Below are 21,855 nucleotides of genomic sequence, written 5' to 3' on the forward strand. Positions count from 1 at the left end.
AAGAAAAGAGTATGATCTCCTTGACTCTGTCTATATCCTAAGGTCATCATAACCTTAGTAAACCTTCTAAACCAAGCACGAGGTGACTGCTTCAATCCATACAAGGCCTTTTTTAATCGACAAACTTTATTTTCCCCCTTCACAGAATCAAAACCAGACGGGATTTCCATGTAGACTTCTTCTTCTAACTCACCATTGAGGAAAGCATTTTTCACATCAAATTGATTTATATCCCAATTGTAATGGGCAGCAAGGGACAACAAGATTCTCACTGTATTCATCTTTGCAACTGGAGCAAAGGTTTCTTCAAAATCAATGCCATAGGTTTGAGTGTAACCTTTGGCGACTAATCGAGCCTTGTATCTCTCAAGAGTGCCATCAGAATTATATTTTAGGGCATAAACCCATCTGCACCCTACTGCTTTCTTTCCGTTGGGTCTATCAATAACCTCCCATGTTTTATTTTTCTCCAACGCATTCATCTCCTCTTGCATGGCTTGAGCCCAATTCCCATCTTTCAAAGCTTCATGTACTGATTTTGGGATTGAAGTAGAATCTAGTGCTGAAACAAAGCTTTTGTGCTGCACAGAAAGATCAGCAGAGGAAACAAAATGGGAGATAGGGTATTGAGTACAAGAGGGACAGGAAGAACAAGATTTCTTGGAACAAGATCTTTTTCCTTTTCTTAAAGCAATGGGTAAATCATCAGAAGCAGTAGTAATGGGTAAGTCATCAGAAGTATTAACATCATGATCAGAAATATGAGATTCAGGACTTACCAATGGTTCAGACGATTGAGGTTGCTGTTGAGGCAATGTGGGTTGTTTCCTTCTTTGATATACCAATTCAGGTGTTACAATCTTCCGTATCTCTTGTGTACTTGATGTATCAGTCATAGGAGGATCAGACATAGACACATTAGGAACAGGAACAAGAGGAAGAGACACTGACACAGGTGAAGGAGTAGACTCTGAAGTTTCAAAGAAGGAAGGTGATGAGTCTTCTGGTGAATTATTCTCCCCCTGAAGATGAGACCTTGGAAAAAGGACTCAGATTCCTGAAATGTAACATCCATAGAAACAAAAAATTTCCGACTTCCACGGTGATAGCACTTGTAGGCCTTCTTATCAGGAGCATATCCAAGGAAGACACGTTTAAGAGCCCTAGGATCCAACTTACTGCGATGCTATTTATGAATATGAACAAAGACAACACACCCAAACACTCGAGGAGGAAGACTTTGCAAAGTTGGAACAGAAGGAAAAAAAGAAGTCATGGAGTGAATACGACTTACATGATCGAGAACCCGAGTGGGTAGACGATTGATCAAGAACGCTGCAGTAAGAATGGCATCTCCCCAATAGCATTTGGGTACATGTGTTTGAAACAGTAAGGCACGAGCAATTTCAAGAAGATGACGATTTTTCCTTTCAGCAACCCCATTTTGTTGAGGGGTGTCTACACAAGTAAGTTCATGAATCATACCTTGATTTTGTATAAATTGGGAAAAAGAGTGATTGACATATTCAGTACCATTATCTGTCCTTAGTCTTTTGATTTTTTTACAAAATTGAGTCTCAATCATTTTATAAAATTGAAAGAACAGTTGTGGTACCTCAGACTTTTCATGCATTAAGTAAACCCAAGTTACACGAGTGCAATCATCAATAAAAGAAACAAACCATTTATTTCCAGAAGAATGAGGGACCTTAGAAGGACCCCAAACATCAGAATGAATAAGATCAAAAGGTTCAACACTTTTAGTAATACTAGAAGGGAAAGACACACGATGATGCTTAGCAAACTCACAAATATCACAATGAAAAGACTCAACAGACTTAAAAAAAACAAAGACGGAAATTCAGACTTGAGTAAACTAAATGGAGGATGTCCCAAGCGCTTATGATGAAGCCAAATCAGAGAATCAGCTGTTGACTGGCCATGTGACAGTAAGATGTGATCCTTAACATGAGTTGCAGGAGATTGTGACACCAGATAGTACAGCCCACCTTGCTCTTTAGCACCCCCAATCGTCTTCCCTGTGGCGAGATCCTGAAAAACACAGTGAGTAGGAAAGAAGGTTACAGTGCAATTTAAATCTTTTGTGATTTTATGAATAGAAAGAAGATTAGTAGAAAGTTTAGGGACATGAAGAGCATCTTTGAGATGTAAGGAAGGCAGTAATTTTATGTTACCAAAACCCGCAACTGATGTATGGGAGCCATCAGCTACGGCTATCGTATGAGTGCCAATGGTAGGGTTATAAGAAACAAAGGGGTCAGCACAACAAGCCATATGATCAGTAGCACCAGAATCAACAACCCAAGAATGTTTAAAATCAATACATGAAGTAAGAAAAGAAGAAATTTTGGAGCTCATACCAGTCATAGCCAAATCACTAGTACCAGATGGCTTACTCAGAGAATCAAGTATGGTCCGAAGTCGTTCCAACTCATCTGGACGAAATGCAGGTTGGGTCTCATTAGGTGTAGGAGCTATATCAGAAGAAGTAAAATGCGTTTGACCACGCATCCTTGCCATCTTTTCTAAGACAGTTTGTTTTCCATGGAGGCGATAGCATAGATCCTTGATATGACCTGTTCTTTTACAATAAGAACACCAGCGATCATCTTTCTTAGGTCTAGAAGATGCTCCATCAGAATATTTTGGAAATGAACTCCTGTAAGTAGAACCATCCTTTTTTGTTGAAATCATAGCAGACCCATCAGTGGGTTTAGAAGCAGCACCATCTTTTGATGATAACATGACATATTTATCAGGGTTCATCATAACACCCCGACGATTCTCCTCTCCCCGAACAGTATTGAAAACAGCAGAAAAGGATGGAAAAGTTTCTTTGCCAAGTATCTGAACCCGAATAGGATCATACTCGGAATTCAAACCAGCAAGAAAATCAAAAATACGCTCATTTTCCACCTCCTTGGCTAAAGCAGTAGCATCTGCATTACATTTCATCTTCAAACTCTGAAATTGATCAAGTTCAGTTCATAACTCCTTCAAGGTGCCATAGTACTCAGTCACGGATAAAGAATCTTGTTTTGTAGTGAATATTTTATTGCGCAATTCATGGCACGCAGCCATATCCTGTTTCAAGGAATAAGTGGAGCGGACAGTTTCCCAAATCTCCATAGCAGAAGACAGGAACATACAATGACGACCCACTTCAGGAGTCATCGAATTCCACAACCAAGTCATGATAAGAGAATCCTCATTATCCCAAACAGCAAAATCGGGATCCGTGGCAGCAGGAGCAGAGCCATCAAGATGAGCAATCTTATTGCGACTCTTGATGGTAGTACGAATGAACTGAGACCACGACAAATAATTTGATCCGTCAAATCGATAACTCTGATGTAGACTTGGAAGATCATTGTGACCAAGAGGGGTCACCACATATGGGGTAGAAATTTTTCCAGATAAGTTTAGAGTTGAATCACCGTCGGAAGCGGCCATACTGCAAAACAACTCAAGGAATAGTACCACGAAGCCAAAAAATCACGAAAAATTACCAAACGACGTCCGATCAAAAAGGTGAGCACAAATCCAGAACGAACTTGGAGAGTCGATCAAGACTGCACCGGTCCGCAGCCAATAGCAACCGCCACGCGCTGTCACACACCGGTGAAGCTGGCGGCGCGTGGGATTCACGAGCAGGGAAAGGAGCGGCGCGTGGAGGCGCGTCTGACGCCCGATCCGGCTGGGCTTTTCAGGCGAAGGTCGTCCAAGAATTGCGAACCTATCTGGGGCTGATCGGAGTTGAATGGCCGCCAGAAAGAAGGTCAATCGCGATGAACAGTGTTCTTCGTTAGTGAAAAACGCGTTCTGTTTGAAGGTGACGATGAACGGTTCTGTTTGGGGTCTTGTTATTGAGGAAGATGAGAGAAAAACAAAGAGAAACAGTGATCTCTCGGTCCAAGAGGTCCCCGGAAAATTTTTCCGGTGGCGGCTGATGGCAGCGAGAGATGGGAAACAAAAAAAAAGGTTTCGTAGGCGCGGAAGCAGAGCCCTCAAGATCGAGAGATCTGATACCAACTTGAAAAAGGGTATTCTGATATATTTTAGAATTGTAAATAATCTGTACAAAGGGTTCTCTATTTATAGAGAATATTTGACCTAATTTTGACCTAATGAGCTTGGCCCAATACAACAATAAATGACTAAATAATAACTAAATCATTATTATTTACAACAAATAGACTCCCAGTCTTTCATATCAGCTTTCAAGAATAATGAACTCCCTAATGTTCTCACAGCCAATGGAAGCCCGCCACACTTTTTCACAATTTCTTTCCCAATCTGCAACAACTCAGGATATGTTCTCTCTTCTCCTTCTTTAAAAGCCCATTTGACAAATACGGACAAGGAATCATCTTCAGAAAGACCTTTTAAATTGTATGATGAATTAGTGGCCATCATAGTAGCAATTGAGTGACTACGTGTAGTTGCCAGGATTTTACTTCCTTCGGCCCCTCCTTGTAGTAATTTCATCAACTTGACCCATTTAACGCGATCCTCGTTCCATACGTCATCCAAGACAAGCAAGAACTTTTTACCATCAAGTTTACTCCAACAAGATGTTGTAGTTGCTCCATATCACAACTTTGAAAGCTTTCCTGGTGAGTTAGGGTAGGAGCAGATGTACTACTAACCGTGTCAGACCTGAGAATTTTACGAAGCAAATCCTCAAGCTCAAAATTGTCAGAGACACACACCCACTTCTTCAATGGGAAAGACTTATCGTCTATACTCTCATCTTTAAACACCAATTGAGCAAGTGTAGTCTTCCCCAAGCCTCCGATTCCCACGATGGGGATAACAGATAGACTTATATCATCACCATCATGTTGTAACAAAAGCTCTAAAATTTTATCTTTAGCATTTTCCCTTCCTATCACATCCGAAGCATCAACATGTGAGTGAGTCATTTCCCTCCTATGCACAACACGTCTATCATTCTCAATGTTATGAAGGCCAAACTTATGCTATCAGCGGCAACCTTATCTAATATTCTTTTGATATCTTTGGTCTGATGTGCCATTCGAAGACGATAAACAAGAGGATTTGAAGTTGAAAAGAAATGACGTACCTTCCTTGTGTTGCTACCGTAAGTGTTGACAACATGCTTTCGTAAGGCTTCGCACTCAACATCATCGATTATGTCTTCGGCATCAGAGAAGACACGCTTAATCTGTCTTAGCCAAACACGCAACTCATTGTTCTGTTGCTGCTTTTGCTCTGCATCCAACAGCACAGCTTTGATGAATGACACAGTTTCTTTGAGCTCTCGCAGATCATCGTGCACACCCAGCACCAAAGAAGCTTCTTGAACAGCAGGAGAAGCAAGCTTCCCTATGAGTGACACTGCGACACTGAAGAGAAGAGATTCAGCCATGATTTTGGGGGGAGAGAGAGAGAGATGAAAGAACAGAGACAGGAATTCAAAGCAATGCACTTAAAAGAAGAGGGTGACACGGTTTGTGTTGAAGAATCAGAATTATACCAAGTCTCGAGTCAATGGCCATCTTTTAAGTCACTTTTTTTATGTATACGGTGTGCAAAACACGATGTCGTTCTTTATTCGCGACATGAGCTGGACAAAATTGTCGTTTACAGCAAGTTGCGCATAAATTATAAATTAGAATATAATAGCAATATGGTATTAGGTGTGATTATCAACTTACACATTACGCAAATTACTATTTATTTGTATGAGGTTGCAACTTACAAATGAATTACAGATTAGGTAATAGTCCGGTGACGTGAGGCGTGATTTACGAATATGCAAGTTTCTCTAAAAAAAAACAATGGGATAGGATATTGTGACAACAAGTAAAGTTACAATCAATGTTACTACCAATTAATCTCACTGTTAGATTGGTAGTAACGATCCGACCAGTAGCGGACCCAGGAATTTTATTCAGAGGGGACGAAAAATAAAAATACCTCTTCATAAATAAAAGTACTTCAAATACAATACAGATCTAATATGCAAAAAATTGAAAGAAATCTATTACAGAAATTAAGATCACCTCACTTGACTCTTACTCTACGTGTTTTCATATTGTTAAACTCATCTATAATTGAATCCGTGCTAAAACTCAAAACAATTTCTTTTTCAATATATGTAATCAAAGAATCATTAAGAAATTGATCTTCCATTTTATTTCGAAGTCTGGTCTTGATTATCTTCATAGCTAAGAAAGATCTTCCAGTAGTTGCGGTAGAAACTGGAAGAGTGAGTACAAGTCTAATCACTCTATCAATAAGAGGGTAAATGATGGACTTTTCAGTTCTTGCTAGTCCTTGACATAATTCTAATGGATTTTTCCTGTTCTGTGAACTCTCTATAATAAAATTTATCAACAAGTTTGCAAATATCTTGGGACATTCGTTGCAAAGCTTGACAAAGGACTTCTGTAATGCCCATAATTTCTTTCATAAAGTGCAATATGATGATAAAATCAAAAGATGTCAATGATGAGTATGCATTATCTGCATCTCCACGGTGTGATGTTGTCTTTCCTTCATTAGAAATATTGTCAAGAACTTCACATGTGGCTTTAAACATTTTAAACAAACTTCATATTGAATTGTAATGCGAACTCCAACGAGTAGCTCCAGCTCGATGTAAAGTACCAATCTGATTAAGACCAACTCCTGATTCGAGTTCATCAATAGCAATCATTCTTGCAATTTCACTTGCTTGGGCAGCCCTTAACTCATCATTACGTTTATAAGAAGAAGTAACAATATTAATTATGAAGTTTAATTTTTCAAAAAATTGATGAACATGTTTTACCTCATGAGATGTAGCAACCAAGGCAAGTTGAAGGCGATAAGCTAAACAATGGACATAATAAGCAGTTGGACACTCAGCGCAAATTAAAGCCTGCAATCCATTCCTTTCACCTCGCATATTGCTAGCTCCATCACAGCCTTGTCCTCGAATATTTTGAACGTCAAGATTATGGTGACGAAGAGTGCTGAATATTCCTTGTTTCAAAGTCTTAGCACTTGTATCTTCCACATGTACAAGACCGAAAAACCTTTCCCGTATAAAACCATCTTTATCTACGAATCGCAAAACAATAGCCATATGCTCTTTTCTAGATACATCACTAGCTTCATCAACAATAAGACAAAACTTAGCATTGAAAATTTCTTCTCGTATTGTGTTCTTTACCTTTTGAGAGAAAACATGAAGAATTTCCTTTTGAATTCGAGGAGAACTATATCATGCATTTTGAGGAGCTTTTTCTAAAACAACTGCTGCAACTTCTTGATTATAAGAAGCTAAAAACTTTATCATCTCAAGAAAATTACCTCGGTTAAGTGAATTTTCGTTTTCATCATGACCTCTAAAAGCACATCCTTGAAGAGCAAGCCATCTTGTCACGTCCACAGAAACTCGCAGTCTTAAACGATTAGTTGCAATCTCCTGAGTAGTAAGCTTTTCAACCAATATCTCAATATGTTGAGATTGGTTCATAAGATCAATACTTGAACTCACAGCATTTTTATGCATTGAGATAGCATTTTTCCCAACATGGCGTAGAAAAGCACAATTTTCTCCGTCATTAACCTTTTCCAATTTCTAAAGCCCTCAACAACAAATGTATTAAGTCCAACATGACCACTACCACCTGGTTTACTAAATAAATAACAAGGCAAACAAAATGCAGCATCTTTACTTGGAGAATACTCTAACCAAGATGGAAACAAATCAAACCAAGAAAAGCAAAAATGACGTTGATTCCTCTCTAGCCCAGAAAAAGGATAATTTTGAAGCTTGCGTTGAAATGGACCAAGTTTAAGATAAGCACGACGAATTTCATCTTGTTGATTTATAGAATATTTCCATATTGGAGGGCGTAGTGCAGGATCTCTTTCCAGTGAATCAAAATCAACTTTAACTACCTCTTTATTTTCAATTTTAGGAGACTTTGAAGAAGGAGTTTCAATATTTGACAATACAACAGTAGAAGTAGATGACGACAAAGACTCACTATTCTTTCTCTTAAAATAAACATCAATAGTAGTACTCTTCCCCATAATAATTACCTACAATCTTTCATGTATAAATTCGAGAAACCCATTTTCCATATTTGCTCTTGTTACAGCGGTCTTCCATTTCCATATGTACCAACGGACTTTTTCTTTTTAAAATCCGTTAATGTCAAAACGTCTAGAAAGTCAAAACAGAGATATGAGCAGATTTATAAACAAGTGGATAATATTAAATGAGTTTCGACTTTCTAGAAAAACAAACAAATAGAACTACCACTTGCTAAAACATTATTTATTTCATAAAAAAACAAAAAAATAAGGATAGAGAAAGACCTGAGATTTCATGGCGTTGAGTGGGGTATTTTGTTTTTTATTCATCACTTAAATGTCGAAACTTGGAAACTGTGGGGCGGTCTTGTCAAAACTTGGAAATAAATAACATGCGGATGCAGAATTCATTGGATTTGAGACAAACATTTTGAAACAGGTTTATGAATCACAGGTATTAAACATTATTTATTTCATAAAAAAGAAAAGAAAAAAATAATAGAGAAAGACCTGAGATTTCATGGCATTGAGTGGATAATATTGAATGGGTTTTGACTTTCTAGACAAAACAAACAAATAGAACCTGTTAAAGCATATTTATTTCATAAAAAAAACAAAAAAAATAAGGATAACGAAATACCTGAGATTTCATGGTGTCGGGTTCTATGCCTCCATGGATGCAATGCAAATGAGGTCTCTAGGTTTGTTAAAGACTTAAATTGAGAGAGAGAGGTTTTTTTTTTAATAATTTAGTAATATTATTTAAATTTTATTTATATATATAAAAAAAAATCTGAAAATTTGGGGAGGGGGGCGGTGGCCCACCCTAGCCCCCCCCTAAATCCGTACCTGGATTCGACGGTCATGATTTGTTCCTTATATAGCCTCTCTCTCCCATTCTCTTTGACTATACTCTCTAACGCAGCAGCAGCCGCCGCCCATAACCTCCGTCGCGCCGCTGCACTCTACAGCCTCTCTGCCTCCGCCGCCGCTGCCCATAGCCGTCGGCCGCCGCCGCTTGTAACCCTAATAACATAAGGCGATGCAGTTTTGATGCGGATAGACCTTCCCATTTTTTGTGTTCTGATTGCTCTTTTAATTTATTACAATATTCCATGTTCCAAAACTATAGCAGCTTTTTCACAGGAGAAGGGTTGTTCGTATTATAAAAAGTGCATTCTTTGTATTCAACGAGATACTCATCACAAGGGGATAGGTAATAAAAAATCAATCACAACTTAGAGAACGGAAGAGAGAGGGGTTATGGAAATCAATTAAATCAGAACCGTAGACTGCAGCGGTAGAGTGCAGCGGTGCGATGGAGGCTATGGGCGGCAGCGACGGCTTCTGCGTTAGAGAGTATAGTCAGAGAGAAGGGAGGAGAGAGGCTATATAAGGAACAAATCATGACCGTCGGATCGTTACTACCAATCAAACGGTGAGATTGATTGGTAGTAACATTGATTGTAACTTTACTTGGTTGTCACAATATCCTATCCCTATAATTATACTATTAAACTTTTTTTTTTTACTTTTCACGTCAGTTTAAGTTGATGAAAAAAAATTTATACTAATAAATTTTTCAATAAATTATAACCATTAAATTGACGAAAATTAACGATGATTAAGTTAATTATAAAGGTGATAAAAAAAATTTAATGATAAATATATCCTGCCCCATTAATTATAATAATATATTTTTTAGAGCGACTTGCAAATGACTCCATAATTCGATACTGAAAGTTTACATGTTGATAGAAAATGTGTTTTACGTTATTTTAAGTTGCCAAATCAGTGGTAAATCTAGTCAAAGTTGCTTTGGCAAACCACCATTTTTTTTTAGTATGATTTTCCCATTGGTTTATTGGAGTACCCAATTAGCTATTCCTTCCGAGAGCTCAAACTCATGCCACCTAAATAAAACCAATGATTTTTAAAAACTTAATAATAAATTATTAATTTTATAAAAACTACGAGAAACTTGATTGTTTGTATAATCATGTTAAGGTAACTGGCCTAAGAAATCAATTGCTTATAATTCTTTACTCAGCCACCTAAATTTAATCTGTCTTTTCTCCCCTTATAGATTTGGCTTGATCAATTCATCAGTATTAGCCACTAAAAATAAAGAATCCTAGATCAACACTGCTTTGAATCGTTTTCAAGTGGGTACGAACTAACTATGAGGAGCAGTTCATATCCATCGTTGTAACCATTTTAGATAGATGTTCAAGGTCTCTCAAGGATACATATGATGGGGCTACTACATGTGTGAAAGCTTGTAATGGAACATCAAGTTATTTCCCTAACACGGTAGGTGTACACGGCTCTAAGTCCTTATCTCTTTGCCTTAGTTATGGATGAACTAACAAAAGATATTCAAGAGGAAGTGTCATGATGTATGCTTTTTGCAGATGATATTGTGCTTATTGATGAGAGCAAGGATGGTGTTAATAGAAAACTTGAATTGTGGAGAAGCACATTGGAATCTAAAGGATTCACATTAAGTCGAAGCAAGACTGAATATCTGAAGTGTGAGTTTTCTCTGGTAAGAGATGTAGACCAAGATCACGTGCATCTAAGTGGTCAAGAGGTACCCAAGAAAGATGCTTTTAAATACCTGGACTCCATTTTGCAAAAAGGTGGAGAGATTGATGAGGATGTAAATCATAGAATCAGAGCAGGGTGGATGAAGTGGCGCAGTGCATCTGAATTTTTGTGTGACTGCAAAATCCCCCTTAAGTTAAAAGGAAAATTCTATAAAACAACAGTAAGACCTGCAATGCTATATGGAGCTGAATGCTGACCAGCACATAGGCAACATGAGCATAAAATGATAGTAGCAGAGATGAGGATGTTAAGGTTGATGTGTGGTTATACGAGGATGGATAAGATAAGAAATGAAGATATTCGACGAAAGGTAGGAGTACTACCAGTGGCTGAGAAGATGAGAGAACATAGATTGAGGTGATTTGGGCACGTAATGAGAAGGCCCCTGGATGCTCCCGTAAGAACAGAAATTTGTTACCAAGAGCTCAACACAAAAAGAGGTAGAGGTAGACCGAAACTTACTTGAGAGAAAGTAGTAAAACAAGATTTAATGGAGTGGGATATAGATTGGCGGACAGTATGCCTTAGAACGGAATGAAAAAAAGCTATAAGCATGGTGGAGGATTAGACCCGTTGTTATTCCTATGTTCCATATAGTCCTTTTTAGTCTTTTTCCCCTTCATTTCCCCAACTTCTTCTTTTCCCTTTCTTTTTTACTTTGATATATATATATCTAATTCGAATTGAAGGGTGAGATAAAATCGGTTATATATATATATATATTATTACTTTTCTATTTATTTATTTTTATATTTATTTTTATGTTTCTTTTTTCAACCTTTTTGTATCTTTCATTTGGGTTCATCTACTACCGACCCCAATTAATTTGGGATAAAGATGATGTTGATTTTGATGTTCAAGTCTCTCAAATGAAACTAAAACAGTTATGCTCAATAATAAATGCTGATATATTTTTGCTTTTTCATAAAATTTCAACTCTTGACAAACATTCTCTTTCATATACATATATACACATTTCATATGAGAGTAAAGAAATCATTTCAAATAAAAATTTCCCATTGGAAAGAGCAGCTTCTACCTACAAAGGGAGTAATAACTGCCGCTAGCACTCCATGATGTGGTTTATTAATAGCTTGGAACTATTGGAGTCGTGCATAGTTTTCCTTAAGGAAGCTCCAAGGTCCTGATCCAGTGCCAATCCTGCAAATCAAAGTATATAAATGCTACTTTTTTAATCCTTCGTCATATACATTATTCCATAATTTGTATAGTAATATTTTTATTACATCTCCTATTTATTCTGAATGAAATATGGGTTGCATAAGAAGTGAAGGAACGATTTCTACTAGAACATTGCTTAACAACTGATAACTCAAACAGGGAATCTTTTATGTGCAGCAAAAGATGTTACCTCCAAAAGCCTGCAAATATCCTTAGACTCATGTAAATAGACAACGCAATCCAGATACCAGTAAAGCCAAGGCTTGAAGATAACGTATATAAGCTAAAAATGCTCACCAATGCCACCATAATCTGCGACCAATAACAAATAAATAAGACATAAGAGAGAGATAAACTGATTCACAGCAGGAAAAAGAGGGGATGGTGGCTGAACAAACCATACTCCGATTTTTTTAAAGTAAAAAAAGAGAGAAAAGATAAAAGGATTTCATTATATGAACATTCACAATTTTTTTCTTGTTTCCAAAGCCAGTGCCAAAAGAGGGCGAGCAGTTCTAGTGGTAAAGCTATTCCCTTGAGACTCGGGAAAATAACTTTTTTGTAAATATGCAAAGGTAAGGTTACGTACAAGAATTATTCTCACCCCACTGCCTTGTTGGGATTTAATGCGGAGTGAGTTTTTTTTTTTTTTTTTTCCAAAGCCAATGCCAAAGTGAGGTTGATCAACATTTATGACTCAAGAACACCATCTAAGATACTTCCTTGATTTGTACAGAAAAAATATATTTCTAAACTTACCATTGAGTACGCAGAGTATGTGAAGTCTGAAGCTCCATAGTTGACTCCATCAAAAACAAATGCCAGAGCATTGATGGGTTGAGTGGCTGCAACATACTAGTCAAGTAGTCAACAAGAAAATGAGAGGAAAAAATTATGAGCTTTTCCAATTGGGTAACCAATGCATAGCTAGGAAGAGACAGTAATCGTATTTTAACCATAGGGACATTACTTACAGGAATGCCAATACTGATAAGTCGCAGAACATTCATATCATTTGTAAATACCCTTGAAGCCAGTGGTAGTAGACTAAACAGTAGGATCGAGAGCACCAGCCCTAAAATCAAGCCAAGCTGCATGATGCAATGATTCAAGTAAAGTGAATTAAGAGCATAAACTGCTAACCAAATAAAATATGATGGGAAACAAGTTGAAATACCTGCAGCACACGTGAAGCAGATGTAATGACCTTGTTGTAATCCATTCTTGCAAATGCACTTGCAATAATGGCCTGAAAAAGAGTCTTCAATTATGGTTACATGGGCTTGAATGCATAATAGGAAAGTATTTTTGAATAAATAGAATCATCTCGAGTGAAGAATGATAAATGAGTAATGATAGATATCACAGAGCATGGGAGGATGCTGATGGAACCCAGTTTCTATCAGTTGCGTGCAATCAATGATGATTCTGAGGCAAATGCAACACAAAAGCATGCAGAAAATAACTAAACCCAATCACCTAGGAAATTTGTATATGCCTTAAACAGGTACGACAGTCATGGCATTAAAGATCCAAGGTTGGCATTGACACCTGTCATAACTAGTCAAACAATGTCTGGTTACAATTAATAGTACCCAACAATCACTGATACAACCCTTTAAAATCAAGTAAACCTTTAATGCCGGACTCCCCATCAATCATGCATTGATCTTTGATCCCACTAATAATTGTCATAATTTTCTTTTCCTATCATTAACTATAGCAGTTTTATTTTTTTTATTTCAAATTATTTTTAAAATAGGTTTATGGATTTATTCAAACCAATAATTGGCAATGAATGGTGTTGCATGCAAACTAACTAATAAATCTGAAACATGATTTAGTATCCAAGTATATTTGCTGCTTGATTTCTCGTGGTTCTCAGAGATGATAAGCAATTGATGTATTGAATGTAGTTACTTTGCTTTTGCTAGTTGCTTCTATCATGTATGTTTTCATTTCCTTGGCTGTAGGCTTGTATATAACCTTGAGTATCACAAGTCATTTAATTTTTAGTTTTTAGTGCAATACCTGTGCTTGACAAAAAATAGTAATTCTTTATCCCACTAATCGAAGTTGCAAAAGTTATATTTTCATAAAGAATTTGTTTCTTACTTGTCCAGCAACAGCCAATCCATCAGCAAGCAGAGATGTTGCCATCCAAATCTGTAAGCATATTTGAAAAGCAGCCATTGTTGTAGGTCCTTGCCTTGCTGCTAGGGATGCTGATAAGGTCACACAGAATGTCACAGCTGCAACTTTGACCAATAACAAAAACCCTACAACCAAGGGAAGAAAACAAAGTCAGAGATTTTCCCTCCAGAATGTATCAAACATATTTCCAGTCAAAGTGTACAAGAGATTGATCAAATTCAACAAGTAGTAGCAAAAGGAAAATTATAGAACCCCAGAACCCAGTTTTTCCCCTGAAAATGGCACTGTTCATATTCCAATCAGACACCCCAACGAATTAGGAGTCATGCATTTGGGTTGACAATTAACATTCAATAGTGTTAGGTGGTGCAATAAGATCCAATCTATATGCAAATTAGGACCCAAGTTTTGTGATTTTTTTAAAGAAAAGAACACTCAATATCAGGATAGATCATTCAACTTCAATAAAAATTTCAGTTTCATTTGTTATAAACAAAAAGCCAGAGCTACAGTTTTAAAGAAAAAAATGAAAATCTACACATCACAGATGACATTCTTCTTACACAAGAACTGCGAAATAAGTTTCTTAAATAAGGAGTATATACTATGCATTAAGAATAATGACAGCAACAGACATTAAGACTTCACTAAGATAAAATGTAACTTCAGCAACAAAATTGTTATCAGATATGCAAGTGTTTCTGCAGACAGGCAGACTTCTTTTATTAATAGAATGTAAAGTTCAGATAAGAAAGAAATCTATTGGAGTATCTGTAGGTCAAATTTTCAAAGCCTCTCTAGACAAAAAAAATAACATGCATGTTCAGCTGCTAAGTTATAAGTAATTAGGAACCAGAATAATCTGAAAATTCAAAAAGCATAGATAAAATTATAACCGTTTTTCAGAATCTTCTCAAATTGAAAGTCTCGGATACTCGGAGGCAGGAGAACAACTTGTTTCATTAAGCTCCACAATAGCATTAAGGAAATCAAGTACCTATAAATCGCATCCCAAGTTAATGAAATGAGAAACAGAAGTGAAACAAGGCTTCTAATTTGGAATATCGTCTCCAAAATCAGAAATGAATACCAAAGGTGAACTTACTGCGAAATAATGTGGGCAATGGCTGCCCCACTGACTCCCAACCGGAAAATGAACATAAGTATTGGATCTAAAATGATATTTGTTACATCTCCCATGACTGCAGTTAATTTCACAAATTACTGAATAGTAATAGAGTGTAATCAAGTTATATTTAGAAGTAAAGTCTAATTGATTTCCACAAATTCACTAAACTGTATCTAGATCTGATTCAAGAAGCTTGAATATATATGTATATATATATATATATATATATATAGATAGATAGATATATAAACAACATGCATAATACGCAAAAGGTTAATGAATCCCTTTCTTTTTTACATAAAAGATACAAACACAGATTGACATGTCAATACTTTTTTTTTTCCCCTTTCATAGCATCATTATTGTTGATTGGGGATCTGGAAAATCAATTTGATACTTGGCCATAAACATAAACTCAACTGATAATCTAATTATAATCTTAAGTTCTACAGTAACATTTCCTGATGTTGCAATCCTAGTCTAGAACATACTAAATTCATCTTTTATTCACAAAGAGGACATATTACTTTGAGATTAAGGAAATAAATTAAAGTTGATACACCAAAGGAAGTGATTTTATCTAAATGGGAGTGACATTATTAACTACAGTCTAACACTGATCGAGTATCATCATAATGAACTAGATTGAGATGTTGTTTCAATGGAAAGAGAGGAATGGTGTACTTGTGGCATATAAAGGAGTTCTTGTATCTTTGATTCCCCGAAAAACGCCTTGGATTGCCATAGAAAGAATAACAGCTGGTGCACCAAATGACCTCAGTATCAAGTATTGTTGTGCTGGTTTTAACATAGGAGAATTCTGCATGAAAAAGTAACATTGACAGTCATTTTACACTGTATGGTAAGGAAGCTAAAAGGAGATATGAGTCTTTAAAGATGACAAATAGCCACAAATAAAAATTGAATACTAATGGACTTTCTAAATTATGATATTGTAAAAAACCAATTTAACCCAAAAGTTTAAGCTAGTAAGTGATGGGCTGTTAATGGTTTTATATTATATCTCTCTAACACACACCCTCGTGCAAGAGCCCTTTAGGCTTGAAGCGTGAATATTGTACATGCCCATTTTTTTTGCTCTATCTTGTACTGACTTAATTCTACTAGAGAGTGGGGGGCAGTAAGGATTAAATTTGTAACCCTGTGGTCACCTTTACTCTAATTCATCCAACAACTCAAGCTTGTATGTGATGGGCTCTTAATGGTTTTATATTATATCTCTCAAACAGACACTCTTATGCAAATGCCCTTTGGGCTTGAAACGTGGATATTGCATAGATCCTTTTCTTTTGTTCTACCTTGTGCATACATAATTTCATTACTAAGTAAGGGGCAGTGAGGATCGAAATCGTGACCCCGTGATCACGAAGACTATAATACCATGATAAACAACCATTTCTACTAGCAGCTCAAGCTATTAAGTGAAGGCACATAAATGGTTTTTATATTATATCTCTCTAACATATATAAATAAGGACTAAACCTCAGTGCACAAAAGCACCCTGATTATGTGAGGATAGGGGTGAGAGTCGATAGTATGCAACCTTTACTCTTACATTTTTGTAAAGAGATTATTTCCAAAACTCAAACCTATGACCTTCGAATCACAAAAGAGAAATCTTACCACTAATGCAAGGCTTGCCCTCTTGAAGTATGATATTAATTATGAAATTAACTAGAAAGAGAATTAGATAAAACAACCTTCAAACAATTATTAAATCAGCCAATGTGACAAGAAAGATAGATTTAGTCTTATATCAAGTTAACACTGGTTTCATACAGAATTCTGATAGCATTTTGAAGAGAGGACTCACAGAATCAAGGCCCATGTAATTCAAGATCGGTCTAGCAGTAAAAATGAGAAAGAGAGTTTGTAAAACCCCAAGCACACCGCCAATAACTATTGCTGATGAAGCTGATGGAATGTAGCTTTTGTCATGGCCAAGTTTAGCTACTATTTCAATATTTGATGGTGATGAGCTGCATTCAGGATCTACATCAAAAAAAAAAATTCAAAAAAAAAAAAGAATGCTGATAGATTACTCTGGGAAAGTTTACAGGTTGAAACAAAATTTGTTGTAAGTTATTTTAAGCTGTAAGTATCCCACTCCAAGCACTAATTCTGTTTAATACAAGTTGAAAGCTATTAAAAGGTTTTATTAAAAAAAAAAAAAAAAAATACCAGCTTCGTTTGTCTGTTCTTCTACTTCCAACTTTATTTCCTCATTAACCGGAGAGACCTTGATCAGCATTTCTTTCTCTGATGGTTGAGTTTGTAATTTATCGGCAGCATCTTCCTCAGCAACCAAAGAGGTAGTAACACTAACAAGTGGAATTATTGCAATTTTCGAGACTTGATTGAAAATAGCAATTGATACTCCCACAGCAGCAAGCTCCACAGGACCTAAAACAGTATTTCATAATATAATTTAGATACAGTTCAATCACAAGCTGATGACCGATAAATTGACAAAATTTTATGCAAGAGGACTTGTTACAACATAAACAATAGATCTTACAGTCAATCGGAAATATTTAGCATCATTCTATCCCTTTAATTATTTTAAAAACTTGGACAGAAAGAGAGAGGATTTTAGGACTCGGACCTAATTAAGTACACTGTTACATGTATAACCATGCCTATTAGTACGATGAGTATAAAAATCATTAAATGTTTCGCTTCTATAGAACCCTAGTTCTCCCGTACTTGTCCGACTTTTCTAGATTTCAAGTCAATTTGCATCCCGTGAAAGTGTTTACGTATGTTACTTATCCAAGGACCTCGCAATGACTTAATGAAAACATTCACTAGCTGGTCATTTGAGTTAATGAAGCGAGTGGTAATATCTCCAGAAAAGAACTTCTCTCTAAAAATAACAAACTGCCACATCATGTTTGATCCTTTAACGAAAGACTGGATTTGAGGCGATATGTATTGCAGCTTCATTATCACAAATGAGTGTCATCTACGTAACCTCCCAAAATTTGAGCTCTTGAAGTAATTGTTTGAGCCAATTGAGTTCAAAAGTAGCTAATGTCATGACTTTATATTATGCTTCAGCATTTGACCTTGGAATGACATTCTATTTCTTAGTTTAGGATATTAAGTTATCCCAAATGAATATAGTTATTCACAATACCAAAAGTGGATTTCCTAAAAGTTAGGAGAACCCGCCGAATCAACATCTACGTATCCAACAAGTTGGTGTGACCTTTATCCTCATAGATGAGTCCTTTTCCTAGAGTCCCTTTAATGTAATTTAGGATACGAATTATTGCATCCCACTCACCTTCGCAAGGTAAATTTAGGAACTGATTTACCACAATGACTGCTAAAGAGATGTCTAGACGAGTGATTGTGAGACAATTTAGTTTCCCAGCTACTCCTTAGTATCTTCCTTGATCCAAAAGTAGCTCCCCGTAATTTGAAAGAAGTTTATCATTTGGATCCGTAGGAGTGTCATCAAGTTTTGTACTCAACAGAGTAGTTTCCTCAAGAATGTCCATGGTCTACTTTAAGAATTTATGACACCGTCCTTAAATTGCACCACCACTATACCCAAGAATTATCAAAGTTTTCCAAGATCTTTTGTCTAAAAGTGATGACAAAGATGTTGTTTTACCTTAAAATAAACCATGGTGATCATTGCCTACGAAGACAATGCCATCAGCGTACACAATCAAGTAAATGCACCCTTGAGCTAAATGGAGATAGAAGATCAAGTGGTCAACCTCACTTCGTGCCCTAAATTTGCCAAACGATGCTCGAGGTGATGTTTAAGTTCATATAGAGCCGAAAATTTATCAAGACCAAGATTGAGATTGTGAGCAAAACAAGTTGAACCAATGGATGGGGTGCCAATGAATGCAAAGATTGGTGGGGAATCAACACAAAATGAGGTATCTGGTTATCAAAAACAAAGGAGGGCTTCCAATAAATGAGATAGCAAGTAGTAAGAACACCATCGCGAAAAAAACGGAAAGGAACATTTTCATGAAGTAAGAGCGTTTGAATAGTTTCAAACTTTCAATAAAATTCCTAATTTTCAGTTTAGCAACCCCGTTTTCGTTAGATTCATACATTATAATTTGGTACCAGAGCTCTTTGTTCTGGGGATTTTTCGCTTCCGCTAAAACCCTAAGCCCACTGCTTAGGCGTTCTCTCTTTCATGTACTGTTACCTTCTCTAAACAATCCTTTTCTATGCAGGATTCGGGTACGGGGAAGACGATTGGAGCGGGCATTGAGTCACGAGGTCTCTACTATCTGATTGCTCCACCTTCTCCAGTAGCCTGTTCTCTCACAGAGTCTCCTGAGCTAATTCACAACCGTCTGGGTCATCCAAGCCTCTCCAAGCTTCGGCATATGGTTCCCTTTTTATCCAGTCTTAAGTCTTTAAACTGTCATTCTTGTCAGCAAGGAAAGCACACTCGCTCCTCCTTTGCTAATAGAGTCAATAAAAGAGCTGGCTTTTGGGGTAGTGTATCCCAAGGTTCTTTACAGAGGGTATTAGCACAATATGTTTGGTAAAGAATGTCATGAGACACCATAAACATTTGAAATGGCTAAGATAAGTACTCACGCACATTACTGCTGTGCAAAGTCCAAAACAAGTTTTGATTTCATTATAAAATAGTTGAAAAAGAGAAAATAAATCTGACTGACTTTCCATTAAGAAATTAAGAATAATCATCAATAAAAGTGACAAAATATCATAACCCCAAGGTGGAGTTAGTACAACAAGAACCCCAAACATCATAATGAATTAGAGTAAAGAGAGACTTAGCTCAACTATAGACACAAATGCAGAAATTGTAGAGAACGGAGATGTGATCAATGGGACCAAAATCTAAAACCTAAGGAACCAGTGATGACAACCTGGAGAGACAAACAAAGGAATTACCGTTGCTCGCAACAAAGGCAGTCGAACCAAAAGCCCTAACATTCCTCAAACCACTTCAAAAAAATCTGCATAGACAGCCATAGACGGTTTCAGAAGAATTGATGACTCAGAGGCTTCCCATGGAGCAGTCTGCCAAAATTGGCAATGCAAGGAAGGAAGCCATGGAAAGTCCAGCTTTTATCAATGGTGTGCGGTGGTGGTAGTGATTGCACTTGGGATGAGATTTGCCAAAATTAAAATCACAACAAGCACTCTAGGTATTAAAGAAATCAACTCAAGAAGTGCTACAAAGGCTTCATTGGAGGGGAAACGTCCCAATGAATCTAGACACTATTTAAATCAATACAATGTCATAAGTTCCAATCCCCAACCAATATCTTAGGGTAAGCTTAGAACTGAACTTTGGACACAGATTATGCATGTGTAAAGAGTCAATCCCCAAACAGATAGCATTACTCAATCAACATCATAAAATGCTACAAGGTTAGTGAACCAGTCAACCAATTTTCAAGATAAATGGAAATGAAAAATGAAAAACAAACCTATGTGGCCGATGAATGCAGTATCAATCAGAGAAGCAATAGGATCTGCTGCTAAAGCCAGAGTGGTAGGGAGTGAAATCTGCATTATTTCCAGGCCCAGTTCATCTTTTGCAAGAGCGTTCCTGGAAGCATTACATAATAAGATCCCTTCAGTTTTTATGAATTTAATATCTAACAAAATTAGCAACAACAAAAAAAAAAAAAAACTTCATCCAAGTTATATCAAAATCAGAAAACACTCCTGAGCTAAAGAAACATAGTTCAGGTTATTATCTTTTTGTTTTTGAGGGAGTGAGTTGCAAGAAAAATCATGATAACGAAATCAAGTAACTTTTCTTTTCAGTATGTAAAACATCAAGTGTTAAAGGATAATAACATCAATAGGAAATTTTCCAATTGAAAGAACACCAACAGGTAAAAAAAAACATGAAAGATTCTTCTAATATTTATTCATTCAGCAAAATATTGTGCAAACGAAAAGTAGTACCTTATTCCAGAAAATAACATCAGAAGGGTCATCTTTCCTGTCCTCGTTCAACACTTCAACACATAAAGAAAAGAACTTTGGCCATAACAGGTATATTTGACATAAATAATGGAATTTGTTTACCCACTCTCTTCCCAAGAAATTGGATGGAAAATTGGACAATCACCTTCACTTGGACAACAAAGATGAATTTGTGAATAGACCCTCAACCAATGAAAATCAAAAGATTAAGAGTTTTTTTTTTTTTTTTTATTTGTATAGGTAACAACTAAATGAAGCAGCATGCTTCAAGCAAATGGGTAAATCACATAACATCATATGATATGAAAAATGGGAATTGACTTCTAATGCCCAATAGAATTTATATTTTTGGTACCAGATACGTGCACTCTGCAAAAACCTCCCTCAGTTGTTCAAAACTCAGTTGGTACAAGGTTTAACGAATATTATAATTGAATTTTATATTATAATGTAAGAAAAGTATAAACAAGTCGGGTGAATCGCATTTATAGGGATTATGGAGTTGATACCTGACATTGACAGTAGTACAACATTGGTCATGCTTTATCTATAATATGAGACACGATAATTGGAAATATTAATTTTAAAAAATATTAAATTTTAATATATTAAATAATATTTTGATATTAAATAATATTTTTAAGTTATATAACATATATTATATTTAATAATTTAATAAAAAATAAAGTTAAACTTATAATATCTATTAATTTTGTAAAGAAACATAAAA

General features: G+C 36.2%; 1 protein-coding gene and 2 pseudogenes across 1 annotated transcript; all 3 read right to left on the minus strand.

The window, feature by feature from the left end:
- Nucleotides 1–4,200: 4,200 nt before the first annotated feature.
- LOC133302211 (putative disease resistance protein RGA1) lies at nt 4,201–5,413 on the minus strand (annotated as a pseudogene).
- Nucleotides 5,414–6,307: 894 nt separating this feature from the next.
- Nucleotides 6,308–8,073, minus strand: LOC133302212 (uncharacterized; annotated as a pseudogene).
- A 3,521-nt stretch (nt 8,074–11,594) lies between these two features.
- On the minus strand, nt 11,595–21,497 carry LOC133302209 (protein DETOXIFICATION 42-like). The gene is made up of 13 exons (XM_061501951.1): nt 21,105–21,497; nt 20,618–20,739; nt 17,355–17,576; nt 16,987–17,165; nt 15,836–15,971; nt 15,128–15,224; nt 14,919–15,019; nt 13,984–14,147; nt 13,046–13,117; nt 12,843–12,959; nt 12,628–12,723; nt 12,059–12,180; nt 11,595–11,847 (listed from the first exon to the last, which is right to left on the minus strand). The coding sequence occupies exons 1-13, from the start codon at nt 21,134–21,136 to the stop codon at nt 11,787–11,789; spliced, it is 1,521 nt and encodes a 506-aa protein (XP_061357935.1). The 5' UTR covers nt 21,137–21,497; the 3' UTR covers nt 11,595–11,786.
- Between the last annotated feature and the right edge of the window lie 358 nt (nt 21,498–21,855).

This window comes from Gastrolobium bilobum, unplaced genomic scaffold (genome assembly GCF_033153095.1).
Source record: "Gastrolobium bilobum isolate Gb01-03AN ecotype WA unplaced genomic scaffold, APGP_CSIRO_Gbil_v1 utg10602, whole genome shotgun sequence".
Taxonomy (NCBI): domain Eukaryota; kingdom Viridiplantae; phylum Streptophyta; class Magnoliopsida; order Fabales; family Fabaceae; genus Gastrolobium; species Gastrolobium bilobum.